The 15,455-nt window shown below is 41.0% G+C and overlaps 1 protein-coding gene across 5 annotated transcripts in view; it reads right to left on the bottom strand.

Moving 5' to 3' along the window:
* Positions 1-15,006: 15,006 nt before the first annotated feature.
* Positions 15,007-15,455, bottom strand: part of LOC126299435 (pumilio homolog 3-like) — a 158,605-nt gene continuing 158,156 nt past the window's right edge. For all 5 annotated transcript variants that reach the window (XM_049991339.1, XM_049991342.1, XM_049991340.1 and 2 more), the window contains one exon: positions 15,007-15,280. In XM_049991339.1, the coding sequence (XP_049847296.1) occupies positions 15,154-15,280 (127 nt within the window). In that variant the 3' untranslated portion in view covers positions 15,007-15,153. The remainder of the gene's footprint in view (positions 15,281-15,455) is intronic.

Raw genomic sequence — 15,455 nt, forward strand, 5'->3', positions numbered from 1 at the left:
GGGAGGCGACACGCGCCTTCGCCAGGTCTCGCGGCGTTGTGGTTGAGGCACAGTTTCTCGCGTCGCGCTTGCGTCGGTAGCACCGTGGGAAATTTGAGGCGGGGAGCGGAAAAGTAGCCCGGCCATATGCTCACATCGTAACGGCGCATATCAGCAGTGGTAGTATTGCCAATACGATAAATTTTGCCTTACTGTGTACTGAATTTCATTGCCTTCGTGTAGTGTTTCGTTTTTCGCCATTTAAACGCTCAGCTTTCTTCGTTAGCACGTTATACTTTTCTGTTATTTATATCTACTGGTAACCAATGACGGACAGCCACTGAGGTACGGGGTGGGACTCACAAAAACGACCGGTGTGTTTGAATAACTATATCTTAAATCTACATGAAGAAAAGACGAAGTTGGGTGAATATATACCAATTTTTCATTTTCTGTACAATGTACTCTTTCACGTATTTCATTATTCATGTTTTCTCATTTCAACATAAACAGATTTCATGATTGTTCACTATCTCCTAACACACTGAAACAATGTACGATAAAAGAGATTATTCAGATAGCTAAGCGAGACAAAAATTTAAAATTTGGGGAAGGGATCAAAGTGGAAGCCACCTGGTGGAATTTCCCACAGAGCATAATGTAATCATCGACAGCACCTTGCTTAAGAATCACGAAAGAATAATATATATTTGGAACAGAGTTTTCGAAACCAGATTTTAAATTGTAAGGCAATTCCTGGTGCAGACGCAAACCTGACTGAAGACTGTCAATAGCAAGAAAAGCGGTCTGAAAAAGAAAATTTGTTCACATCCAATATAAATTCCAATGGTTGGATACTATTTTACAAAGGTATTTGTGTGGAGTGCAGCCTTGTATGTAAGTAAAACGTGGACGATGAACAGTTCTGTCAAGAAGACAATAGGGGTTAGTTGAAGGGGCGTCGAAGAGTGGGCCCAATGGGGTTGGGTGATAGTATTCTGATAAAAATCATCTGTTGAAATGCTATTCTACTACTTTATCTATTAATGTAAGCAGTGAATTTACTCTTCCATGCACTTCTCCAGAAAACATTTATACCAAAACTGAAATCAGCTGAACACCAAATCTTTCAACCACTGTCTGACAACTACTGGATTCACTTTCAACTTTCTATAACTATCACTGGTTAGCCACACACACATATAGATATAACGAGAACAAAAATAAACAAACACTAGTTTTCAGCATATAATTCAGCAGGTTGGCAACATGTATAGAAACAAACCAGACAGGAAGGGACATGAGGTGAACACACTGTAGTTACGACTTCAAATCAGAGTTTTCGGTAAAACGCCTACTGCTAGTGACAGAAGAAAAAAGAGCGAACATGAAAATGTGCTTATGTTCCCTAATCTATGTTTTAGTTCAACCTCCAGTATGTGACCAGGTGAGGGAAAACGTATATGTCCGCCAAAAACTCGATTCACTGTAAGTAGTCAGTCATTCACGTAAAAAAAGATGTGTTCTGTTTTATAATCTGCAAGTATCACATATTAAAACAAAACTGAATCATAGATTCCACCGAAGATGCCGTAAAAGTAAAGAGCGAAACGCGTCTTGAATCAGTAAAGTACACTGGATAAAGAAAAACAAAAGTTTGTTACTTACCAAAGGAAATAATCAATAGCTATAGATATTTAGTAAATTACATCTTATGACATACCAGCAAATTAGTTTCGGTTTAACTTCTCATTCCACGTGCTATTAAATGCCGTTTAAAAAAATTCATATATCAATTCTGAAAAACTGTAGTTACTTTCATATCTCGGTAGATAAACAGATTTAGGATATTTATCATGCGACGAAATACATGACTTTTCACAAGTTATCGTTTGCAAAAAAACACGTTTCGATTTCTTGAACCGTTTACGAAATTCGCGGTTGATACAACCACATGGTTTACGACGAGCAGGGCAAAGTACCGGTCGCGTCGCAAGCAACCCGCGCGCGGTCACCGCACAGCCCGACCGCCGACATATCATTCAATATCTCGAGAACGGTGATAGCTATCGATCTGCTCTCAGCTTTAAAAACTATTTCGATATGTTGACTAAACTTCATACGCAATAATGTATTACCTAAAACGAACTATACGCAAAGTCCACCACGCATTGCGTTTTTACCTCTGCGCACTCATTAAAATTTCTTGTAAAGGCTTACGTAAATGCGATACAGCAAGTAACCACGACGAATAACGAAAGGATATTCGGTCCTTTATCGAGAGAAGATATCAGGCTGTAACATGCCCAAGAATCAAATTTTTCTGCCGAATAGTTTCCTTGGAATCGGATGATGAGTATTTCATAGCTGCCGCCGCGTCCGCGCCAGCGGTTCGGCGAAAGTTCGTTGGCCCGGGGTGCCGTACCTGCGACGCAGAGCCCGCCGCGCCGTGCCGCTGACGCCGTTTCCATGGCAACCACGCCGCTGACGCGCGGTTTTGACGCGCGGCAGCCCTAGTGGGAACCGGCCTTTGGTGTACGCGTCGCTATATGCGCGCGACCCGTGCGTGTCGCGCTGTTGTGTCTTCTCACGTCACACGTGCTATACGCTTCTCAATTTGCGCCTAGCCTAGGTCACGCGGCGTTGTGGTCGAGGCACAGTTTCTCGCGCCGCGCGGGTCGCTAGCACCGTGGGAAATTTCAGGCTGGGAGCGGAAAAGTAGCCCGGCCATATGCTCATATCGGAAAGGTGAATATGAGCAGTGGTAGTATTGGCCCATATGTTAAATTTTGCCGTACTGTGTACTAAATTTCATTGCCTTTGGGTAATGTTTCGTTTTTCGCCATTTAAACGCTCCATCTTTCTTCGTTAGTACATTATACTTTTTGTTATTTATATCTGTATGGTTTTGTTTTGTTTTTCTTCTGTCAAGAAAAATGCACACTTCAGTAACTGATAAGACACTGGCCGCTGGAATTGTATCATATTCCTCCGCGATGTTTTCAGATCGCAAGAAGGGACAGAGGATAATGAATAAGGAAGCAAGGAATATTAGAAAATCATGTGATTAAGAATCAGGGTAGGGAAGTAGCCTAGTATGCTGGCGTATCTGTACGATCTGTTACAAAAATTTAGAAAGGGATAATCTCCACACGTGTGATCACTTTGTGCTCCTGGTAAAAAGTGTCCAAGATCTGAAGTATAGAAGTCTCATTGTGATTACTCTGATATTGATGTAATAATGTAATACGACACACTGTACTACATGCATGTGAACAACGTATTTCCACTGCAAGCTAGAAACAGTCGAAAAGCAGTCACAAATAACAATGTTTTAATTGGTTCGCCGTGATGAGAGAAAGCATTTCAATTGTTGCATGCGCATTATCAGCATTAATAAACTAATTATACCACAGGCTAAACAAATGAAGAAAATGGTCGGTATTATTACGAAAGTGGGAATATCCTGAAAGAGTGTTATGATTAGATATATTTAATTTGTTGGAATGTACGGCTGGCAAAGGCAGATCTACTTTCATGACAATGTTTTTCGAACTCCAACTCACAAGGCAGACATGGCTAGCTTGTGCATTCCTGTAGCGCGCATTATCCTCCGCTGCTGACGATACACTGACCATTGTGTTGTGCGACAGGTCAGTTGTTTATTTTTCTCAATAACAACTATTTTATTCGCGATCACACATTGTCAGTTTGGCAAGCCCTAGGTGAGTAAACAGTATCTGGCATGTGCCTATCATTCCGCCTGAAGGAACGCTCGTCATTGTTTTAATACTGCTCAGATCAAGAGAAGGAATAAAATGCTTTGGTAAGTTTCCATTCCAGTCGCTCAGCGTTAAAAATACGATGGGTTACGTGGATTCCACCAAAATTCCAACGGAATTGGCAATCTATTTTTGTGAGAGTTGCTAATCTTTTATCATTCGAAGAAGCATCACCGTTTGTGAGTAACTGCCACATTTCTCTTGGTGAATGGTTTAGTTGTATTTCCTTTGTCACATTGTAATTTGCCAAACTTCTCTCACAGCAGCTATTGAGACAAAATCCCGAAACGGAGTGCCTCATTAAACAAGTAATTGGCAATCACAGAACTGAATAGCTTACGAAAAACCTCATAGTGTCGGTATGCAGTAACATAAAAGAAGAAATTTCATGTTTATTTTCATACTAGGAAGCTCTTGTTTCGCTAGTTGTCGATAACTCTTAAAAAATTACAGTCACTGGAGTGAAATAAATAAAAAGGGGCGCATAAGTACGGATATATCACCATAGATAAGAAAGTTCTGTGTGTCTAAGAATTGGCAAACCACTCTCCTCATTGTGTGCTGTCATTCGCCAAACTTTCGTTTCGATGTCTCGAGCGGTTTAGGAGATATGGTTGCGAGTATTTCTCGCGGGCGTGAGATCGGAAGTGAGCGCGCTACTTAGGATCCATTTTCTCGAGACAGATAGAGACCTCCTCCCAAGTCTAAACAAAAATACAACATGTTAGCTAAATTTCATACGCAGCAACATATGGTGTAATACGCACCAAACGCAAAATCATAGCGACCCCTAATTTTCGTTGCAAACTTTTTGAGTTTTGCGTAGTGTCTTACTAAAATGTGTACATCACAATAAGAATGGTCATTAGCGAGTTGATGGGCACTTCGTCACGAAGCTGACGTATAACGCTACAAGTAAGGCAAAAATCATATATTTTCAGTGAATAGTTTCTATAAAATCGTTTGAGAAAGATAACAGGTTGCGCGCGCTTCGGTTCTGTCAGCGCAGAGCGTCGCCAGTCGGCGCTTGCGAAGTATGGTGTACACGTCGCAATATGCGCTGGACACGTGCATGTCGCGCTGTAGTGTCGTGTCACGTCACACGTGCTATACGCGTCTCAATTTGCGCCTAGCCTAAGTTGGTTGCTCTAGGAGAAGGAGGCGAGGCCTGTCTCAACAGCCAGTCACTAGCTTCCACTCCCAGCATAATCTTCTCATGAGCCAAGTAAAAGTGTGCGATCCGTTGGTTTTCTAAGCATCGTGTGAAATTTTTGAGGTGGTGTGAAAGTTTTCTCCTCCTTGAACTAGGACAGTACCATCATAAATATGATGAATCAGGAAAATAAATATGCATCTTCAGATTGTGTAAGAAGCTATGACCATAACTAGAGTCTGAGGAAACACGTATCACAGGCACATCCAGGAAAGTTGAGTGATGTTGCTCCACAATTAAAAGCGCAAAAGGTTTATAAATATTTGTGTAGTTTATGCGGCAAACAATTCAACTATGGGTACAATTTAATGTGCCATGAACGAAACGAAGTTGCATTGAAAAATAGTTGTATGAAAATGAATGTCCAATGTGTGATACTTTAGTCCTTTCAAAGAAACGCTATTATGATCACTTGTCAGTGAAACATGCTATGTCGATCGCATCAAAGGGACTGAATTTGCATCTTTTCAGGAATTGGGTGCCTGGAAGAAGCAGACAGAGAAACACATTGTCTCTTTACGTCAAAAAGTGTGGGTTGTATTGTACTTCAGACGTCACTTGGCATTTCTTTGTATGCCATTGGTCAGGGCAATATGTATCTAAAAGTAGGGCATACACCACATGAAAATTCAAGAAACTAACATAATATGTGGTGTCTGTTGTTCCAGCATTGAACTAATTGAAGCTGGAGATTGAAGATGCAAAGTGAAATATGTGGTTAATCATGTGGGCTATCAAAAGTTAATTAGACATTTAGATACGACAGAAGAAGAAAGAAACACGTTAGCTGTCGACATTACAAACAGAATTACTTTCCACGTGATACTTGACAAAGAAAGAGACACTTTATTTAATTCCAAGCTAGACTGTACGCATTTGCTAACAAAAAAAGATATTTGTATCACTGAGTAGTATAATAATTTATGTTCCGAGGTCATGAGGTGATGGCACCAGTGTACAAGCGTGGATAAACGAAACCAATGCTAGTAGTGATGATCTATAAACCATAAGATACAAGCAGCCAACATCATTTACTCCTGAGAAAACACTTTGTCATCATTATGAACAATCTTCAATGTGAAATTCTGAATAAGTGCAGCAGCGACAGTATTTGCATCGATGGAACTAGTGGTTGAGTTAACTACACTTCTTGTGATTGACAACATGAGACATGGTTTTCCTTGTGCTTTCCTTATTTCAAACAGGTCTGATCAAGAGGTTCTACTATATTTTAATGAAATATAGATTAAGTTGGGAAAAAAGGTCCTCATGTGCTTATGGTAGATCTAGCCGAGTCGTTTTATAATGCTTTACTTTTGCACATGGAAGAACCTGAGAGAAGACTATTGGTCATGGTACACTGACAGGGCATGGAGGAAAAATATATGTTCTAAAATCAAATCGAAGGAAAGACAAGCTGACTCTTATTAGCCAGTGAGGATTTTCATGCACAAAGGTGGTGTTATAACATTTGAGCACTGGAATGGCAGAGTTAAGATTCTGTTACAGCTGAGTTTGGTTTGTATCAAAAAGAAAGTTCATAAAGCCAACATGCACATGGCATTCTGTTACAGAAGCAACAGCAGTATCAACACAAACATGCATGTTGAAAGACTGTACCGAACAATAAAATGCACATATTTGCTTGGTAAAAATAGAATTCATCTTGACAAATCCATTCATGCATTAATGAGCTTCATCAGGGACAAAAAGACATGACGGACTCATAATTCTGACAAAACTTATAAGCAAACTCCAGGATATTCACACAAAGCATGACCTGAATACAAAGATGGTTCATGAACACATTGTTGAAGAAGGAGAAGGCTGGCTTGTGCCATCTGCTTCTAAGATGGATAACACTTTCTATTCAGAAAAGTTTGCACGACTGCAGCTTCAAATTGATTTGTATTGGATGTCAAGCTTGCCTGTATCAATATACATGCTTGTGTGTAGATTCCAATATCAGATGGAACATGTGTAAACATATTCAGTCTGTCTACCTGCACAAAGTAAGACAGCCATCCTGTTCAGCGAACGTCTGTGACTTCCATGAAGTCAATGATGACATCCATGAGAGTGCATTCCATATTTATGAAGAACAGGAATCAGTAAGTGAGAAACAAAGTATACTGGTCTATCTAAGCAGAGACAATATTGAGCCCTTAGATTTAAACCAACAGGAGGAGAAAATTAAGCGAAAATTCACCTATCTGATTGACACAATATCTTCTCCAAGGCAGCTGGAGAGTTTAAAACACCAGATGTCAATCCTGAAACCTGTTTCAGCTGCTGTTGACTCCTGTACACATCATCAAAGAATTTGTCCCTGCAGTGCTCCACCAAGAAGGGGACAAAGCATACAGCCTCAGAGATGGCTGTTCTGTACTAAGAAAAGGCGAAAACTAGTGCATCATAAGCACTTTGAGAAACCATGTACAGCTAAGACAAGACATTACGGTTTCTGTGTTACAAGACAGGCAACAGATATTGCCTTTTATGCAGGGCAAATTTATCTTTGGTAAATTTTTTGTGAGCTTTCTTAGTGTTTTGCAGTCCACATTGTAATTATGGTGTTGCTACAAATCTTCAGTCAGTGACATAAAAATTAATATTATCCCTAAATAAATTTGAAGAACTTGAATTATGCAGTACTGTGTGTTTCCAGTTTTCTTAAAAGTTTTATTTTCTGCTATACTCATGATGAAAAACGGTAGAAAGTGGCCTTATGCCATTTGAGTGTGATTTTGAGTTTAATTGATGTCATCAGCGCAGAACAAATACTTAATATACGTAAAAGATTCCATTTTCACAGTTGCATTTAATTTCTGTGTGTTTATACGTACTTCGAACAATGTTACAATGTAGTGGTACATTGTAAAGATCGGTGCACCTTCAGGTGCGGTGCTGCGTAAATGACACTGATATTTATATAGCCTGTGAAAACTCAGCTTGCTTCATAAGTGTGGAGGTGCAGTTGCACCTCAGGCTCCAGACACAAGTACTCCATGCTTCCATCTGATTTCCTGCTGCCGTAGACTGAGCAATGTTCATAACTTCTGCGAGATAGGCATTTTCACATTGTAAAGCAGGTTCACAAACTTCCCTATCAGGAGCCAGGTATAGCATCACAAACCATTGTGCCAGTATATGAATCCCAGTGGGCCTCTGTAACAAGCTGGCAATGACGGCTAAGCCCATTACGTTCCAGCTGCCCGAGCTCTGTTGACTGTTTCAGCCCCTTTTAACAACTGTAGAACCCAACACGAGCAGTAATAACACAAGTAGGTTTGCAATGATAATTAGAGAGCAACTGTCACATTTTATCAAAAAAGGGAATGGCAGGTTCCCGAGAGGTGCTAGCTGACACACAGCATGATAAACATGAGGAGAAATCCACAACAGAAAGAAACCCTTACACATGCTGGGGTTGGCAAAGGCGTTTTTCATGAGCATCCCAATCTTCCACAGACTCATCACACAAGGAAACAGGGCTGCCAAATTGTTTAGTGTCATGGCGAGAGCCTGCAGCTGGTCGGCGAGAGCTCGCTGTTGTTCAACAAGGCATTAAAGAACTTCTCCCACTGGCATGTTGGCTGTGAATTGAACCAAAAAAATGAAACACGTGGAGTAGAATACCCCACTCATTGCCAAATATGCTGTGCCATTGTGCAGAGACAATATCAGAAGTAACACCAACTAAGTTGTATTCAGCTTCCACATAGAGAGATCCATAACAACACTGAATGAAGTATGGAACAGTACAAAGTCTCATAACCATAGAACACATCAATATATAGTCCCATAGGTAAGCATACAATAAGCAAGTAAACATAAGTGAGGCCGAGGACCTGGCGTGCCAGGATTACACTGACCATCCAGAATCTTATGAACACCTACTGGTACCTAATAGCCAGTATGTCCACCTTTTGCATAGATAATAGCGGCAACATATTATGGCGTGGAAAAAAGTAGGTTTTGGTAGGTTGCTGGAGGGAGTTAGCACATCTTTACACACACATCACCTAATTCCCACAAATTCAGGGGGGAGGGGGGGGGGGGGGGGGAGCTCTGACGCCTTGTTCTATCACATCCCAGGTGTGTTCATTTGGGTTCAGATCTGGTGAATTAGGGGCCAACACTCAATTGCAACTCACCGCTGTGTTCCTCAAACCACTCCATCACACTCCTGGCCTTGTGACAGGGCACATGATCTTGCTGAAAAATGCCACAGCCATTGTGAAACATGATCGTCACGAAGGGGCTGTACGTGGTCTGCAAACAATATACATATCCTTGGCCGTCATGTTGCTTTGCATGAGCTCCATTGGACCCATGGATGCCTATGTGAATGTTCCCCGAGCATAATGGAGCCACCATCAGCTTGTCTCTATACTGCAGTATAGGTGTCAAGAAGCTATTGACCTGGAAGGTGACAGATTTGGTGCCTCACCATCGGCATGATGAAGGTATTGGGATTCATCAGACAGTGCAACACTCTGCCACTGTATCAATGTACAGTGCCGATGGTCACGTGGTCATTTCATCGTAGCTGCCGATGTGGTGGTGTTAAAATTGGCTCATGTATAGGTTGTTGGCTGTGGAGTTCCATCATTAGGAGTGTTTGGTGCACTGTGTGTTCAGACACACTTGTACTCTGTGTAGCAGTGAAGTGTGATATTAGTTCCACCACAGTTCACTGCCTAACCTGTTTTTGCCAGTCTGCCCAGTGTACAACCCCATAACATCTTGATATGATGCCACCTTGCTTTTACCATGTGTTGAAGACAATGATCCCAGCACTCCTTGAACACCCAAGGCATGCAGTTTCTGAAATGCTTGTGCTGAACCTCCGGGCCATCACAATCTGCCCTCGATCAAACTCGGATAGATCGCATACCTCCCACATTCTACACGCGGACAGTATGCTCACTGATACTACATGCACCATGCGAGTGTCTGACTAGCAATCATTCCTCACTAGGTGATGCTGCTGTCACGTGGGTGGGATTATATTGATAGTAGGGAGGTGGTCATAATGTTCTGGCAGATCAGTGAATATTGGGCTGTTATGAACACGGCACATCACTAACTGTCCAGCCGGTCCAGGTTGCGAGGTGAGATCTCTAGTCCGGCTGTCGAGGCGCTTGTATCATGCGCTGTTTGATTACGTGTGCCCACACTATAGGGTCACAACAGCATTCCATAATCCTTTTGTTCAAATTGTATTTGAATTTTATTCTTAGATCTCTTTGTAAAAAGTGTAACTTTACTGAAATAAACAAGGCTCTTTGTTTTTATGTCTGTGTGCTCCCAACAGCTGATTGTTCCTAACATAAATGTTTATTAACCCTGGAGTGGTTGTGCGGCTTTTCACAGTTGCCAGCCACGCTTCATTTACTCGGTATCATTGATCAGATACACTGGCGAACTTGTGGTGTGGTCCATCTTCCAGTTAACTAAATGCAAACACATTTTGCTGATCAACAACGCATCAGGTGAGGTACAGTGCTGGAGGAAAGAGTTTATTACCGAAACTGCATTGCTGGAGTTTACCAGACACCATGCTACCTTTGCCATTACTAAAGATAAATATTTTATTGTTTATTTACTCTATTAGTTTTTAATATTTGTCAGTAGTACCCATTGCTAATATGTATCTACTTATCTTCAGATGCAATATGAGTTGACAGAAGACGTGCACGTGTGTCTGTCTGAAGCCTACGAGAGCTCAACAGTGATGTTAGCAGTGCCCTTACACACACTAAAAGAAACGAATGTAGATAAAATTATGAAAATGCTATCATACATTGAGGAGGAAACCTATCAAATGACAATGATGCACTCACTCTCACCTCACTACTTGCATTGATTCACACAATAACTCTTATCTCACACACACTAAGACAATGACGAAAAAGTAAAAGGAGCTACACATGGGATTAAAACAGAAATAAAACAACAAAGGAGCTAAGAAAAGGCTCAGGGAAATGTGACTGGCTGACCACTTACAAAAAACATGGGTAAAAGGAGCTACACATGGGATTAAAACAGAAATAAAACAACAAAGGAGCTAAAAAAAGGCTCAGGGAAATGTGACTGGCTGACCACTTACAAAAAACATGGGTGAGCGGGTCACCCTGTTAACATGTTAAAAACATCTCGTTAAAATTTTCAGAAAAATGTCAGACAAATCACAAAACCTTAAAACTCTCACCACATTCATTTCAACGTTACCTAAAACAGAGGGCAGATCTGTCAGCAGATCCACTGCTGCCCGCTTGTTGAAAAATAAAACACAGTCTAATAAAATGTGGCACACAGTGATCTGTATGCCACAAGCATCACACATTGGAGGGTCCTCTCGCTGGAGAAAGAAGCCATGCACCGTAAGACTGTGATCTGTGTGAAGGTGGGTAAGGAGGACCTCAGCCCGTCTTCATGGGTGGAAAGAGGTACACCACAGCAGTGTAGTGGGCTTTACAAGACGCATCTTATTATCAGTCAATTCCAGCCACTTGTCTTTCCATTCACGCAAGACTCCCCGTATCTCAACAGCGAGGCGATAACATGCAGGGAGATGGTACACTGAACATCCTGAAATGCCTCCTTGGCTGCTATATCTACTCTTTCGTTCCCCACAATACCCCTGTGTCCTTGCACCTAGCAGAAAGACACCACCTTCCCCAGCTGTTGTAGTTGGAAGAGGGTGTCCTGGATATTCTGGACTATTTTATCTGCTGGGTACAAGTGTAGCAGAGAGTGAAGGGCACTCAGAGAATCGGAACAGACAAGGAATTTAGTACTCGAATCATGTCTCGCCTGCTTCAGTGCCTGCAAGATCACATATAATTCTGCATCGTAGACAGTAAACTCTTGAGTCAGTCAGACTTTGAGAATACTATCAGGGAAAACAAAGTAGCAGGTAACAGAACCCCCTGTTTCAAACCGTCTGTACAGACAGCAGTTAAAATATCATAAAATAAAGAATTAAAAACATATGCGGGAATGCAACCTCACCTGTACTGCACTAAATCTAAAATTACTCGTGGCGTCTGCAGTAACCATTGCTTTGTACTCCATGATAGTGGTGAGTGTTCGAATGACATCACTGTAGTGTATGCCAGTTTGACAAGCAACTTCCCTTACTGACAACCTTTGTTGCCATAAAGTGAAACATGCGCACAGAGTAAGCTGGAAATGGTACCTTGTGGCATGTTTACAGAATGATCAGAGTACACAAGCAAGATTGTCCTATCATGACTGAACTGAGAATGCAGCTCTGCTGTTAACATTATTGCATAGGTGGCTACAGATAGCAATTTCCTGTAATGTAGCCAGAAATTCATAACAGTGGGTTGATGCTCCATGGATTCCATGAAAGCAACGTATAAACAGCACCCATGCTTGCTTTGTGAATATGCCTATCAACTTTGTGAATATGCCTATCAAATATGGAACAGTTATCGGCACTTCTGAAACAGAAAGAATTACAGATAAAATAGCTTTTAGGTTTGCTGCCAGGGGGGCATGGAAGCAGCCATGTCATATACATAGGAGATTTTGTGTGTGTGTGTGTGTGTGTGTGTGTGTGTGTGTGTGTTTTGGAGGGGGGGGGGGGTATAGCTAGGCACAGGATTTATTCCAAAAGCTAGCAAGTTTTCTTTCTCTTTCTCTGTTGACAATGCAACACTTCTGCTATTCGGTGAATTATTTACATTCTACCATAACTTTCATACATATGAACAACAGAGGGTACTATACTGGTCTGGAATATATCAACAACTCACTACCAGGGTCTTCAGTTTCATACTTACCCATGCTAGGATCTAAAGCCCTCATGACAACCTCCTCCTCATCCTCCCCCCCCCCCCCCCCTCTGCCCTCCACCCAAAATAAGAAACTTTCCTGACAAAACATAATGCCCTATCACACCATTATCTTGCCATCCATGTGATGCATAGGCCAGTGGCTGTAAAAAATTCCTCAGCACACTATTCTCATTATAGCCATCACTAGGAAAATCTTTATCAAATCCTAATACAACACTAGTTACTAGATCAACATGATTCAAGTCAACATAACAACAATTAGTATTATGGACATCAATAAGAATTGGTTGTACTATCATGCAAATTCCCAAACACAGAACTATATGCAATACAACAGCAAGGCTTGAGCAAACTACACTCTCTGACAAAAAGAGTGAAGCACCCAGGACAGAGGAAACAAAATGAAACTTCATTGGTTGAGAGGGCCTGTAATGTTTCAGTGATTACAAAGTAGAGTCAAATTTATAAAGACTTATTACTAAAGTCCACTTATCAGAATGACATTTCATCCCTCTAGCCTGGATGCATGCACTGATTCAGTTGGGAACAGTGTGATAAAGCTGTTGTATCCTCTCTTGGGGCAAGCTGAAGCACAACTGTTGCAATTGCTCCTTGATATTCTGGATAATGTCATTAGGAAAGAGTTGATGTCTGAAGTGGTCCCACACATGTTCAATCAGGGACAGCTCTAGCGATATCGTGGGCCACGGGGCAGTACCTTAACACCTTATATACAATTCACGGGGACATGTGCCAAAGAGAGGTAACATACTCGCCACTGATGGTCGTCTGTGGTATTGAAGAACCATGAACACAATGTGATGCTATTCATCAGCAGTCCACACTGTCCAGTCATGTGCAGTCATTCCTGTTATGATGTTAATGGCAACCTACACACAGGATATGAATTCCCTACTCTAGCTACTGCTAGTCTCTGACCAATGGTGTGAGATGACACACAATGTTGCAGGGTGTCTATTACTTGCTCTTGGACAGCAGGTGCAAAAGTGAAGGGGTTACAATGTGCTTGGTGCACAACATGGCGATTCTTTCTTGTGGGACCAGATGTAGTCAACCAGCACCTTGACGAAGAGTATTCCTGCACTCCCCATGAGGTCCAACAGTGGGCCACTGCCACATCCAAATGTCCCACAAATCTCTATACTGCATGATTTAACCAGCCAGAAAATGTACACCCACAATGAGTCCCCTTTCAAACTCCGTCAGGTGTTGAGAACGTAATCCCACGTGAACAGACAGTATCTCCGTATCCTTCGCTGTGCTCACTCAACATCTGATGCTGTTCACTCCCTTTTATACCCTACCAGGCCTGATAACAACATTTTAAACACAAACTACACTTTTTTTTTTTTTTTTGAGGCAGTGTATAGTCTTCCTCCCGGTAAGAGTATTTCGAGAGGAAACCACATTGCATAGGCTGCCGCCTCCACCTTCACTTCTCCCAGTGAGTGTGTGTGCCTTTTCACTCTTTTATCTTCATCTTGTTTCCATCTATTACGCCCTCATCCTTGAATGAGAATTTGGTATTCATTGTTGCTTGTGATTTAAAAAGTGTGTGTGTGTGTGTGTGTGTTTCTTTTTTTGCCTGGTTGTCAATGTCGCTTCTGTTAATGCAGTCCAGTTTCTATTACTTTTTCCTGGTATTGTTGATATGCTAAATATCATGTGTGAAGTATGTAACATTTAACATCTTTTCTCTACATAAAATATGTCCCTGTACTAAAGTCTTTGTATTCCATTATTAATTTAAACTTTTACTTTCAGAGGTTTATAAAACTCACACTTTTGAGTATCTGCCTGGAAAACTTTTACATGTCAAAACTAGAGCTCACACAATTTACACAACAGATGTAGATTTTAGAATGAACTGATTTGACAACCAAGAATCACAGCACTGGTGTCTATTATGAGTCCACTGTAAAGAAAGTAAAGGGTTACCAGTTCCAAGGCTAAGTAACTTGCAATTGTCTTTTAACATTATATGACTTAATTTTCCAAACATCATTCATACAATACACTTTCTCTAAAACCAGTTTCAATTTTTTTCACTGTTTTTCCAATCTTAGGTTTTCTGAAAAATCTAACAATTGCTGTTCATTTAAATTAACTTGTAAAGATAATGAATTTAAACATGCTATTCCACTAATGCACAATGATATAACAACGACAATGCTTCCTGTCATGGAAATGAAAAAGTTTATTTTCCTCGAGCAACAGAGATGATGAGTAAATGATATCTTAATACATGGTAGTATCTTTCTACAGTACAGATGCAATCTACAGATACAATGTTTAAATATAATCACTGTTCATCTCTCTCCATCTCTCATATCTGTTTAAGCTTGTTTCTGAGCGTATCACCAGCTGTAGTAGTATCAATAGCTGCCTTGATATCAGGTGTAAACAACTTTTTGACAGACCTCCGAACGGATGGAATTTCTGTGTCAATCAACCTGAAAATACAGAAAACAATGATGTTAACATCACAAACTGACAGCATGATCACTATAAATACACAACTCAGTCTCAAATATTATGGAAAGGGTAGACTGCTAGTCACCATATAGTGGACATGTTGAGTAACAGACAAGCACAACAAAGAGACTGCTAAACAAGTAATCTTTCGGC

Source organism: Schistocerca gregaria, chromosome X (genome assembly GCF_023897955.1).
Source record: "Schistocerca gregaria isolate iqSchGreg1 chromosome X, iqSchGreg1.2, whole genome shotgun sequence".
NCBI lineage: Eukaryota > Metazoa > Arthropoda > Insecta > Orthoptera > Acrididae > Schistocerca > Schistocerca gregaria.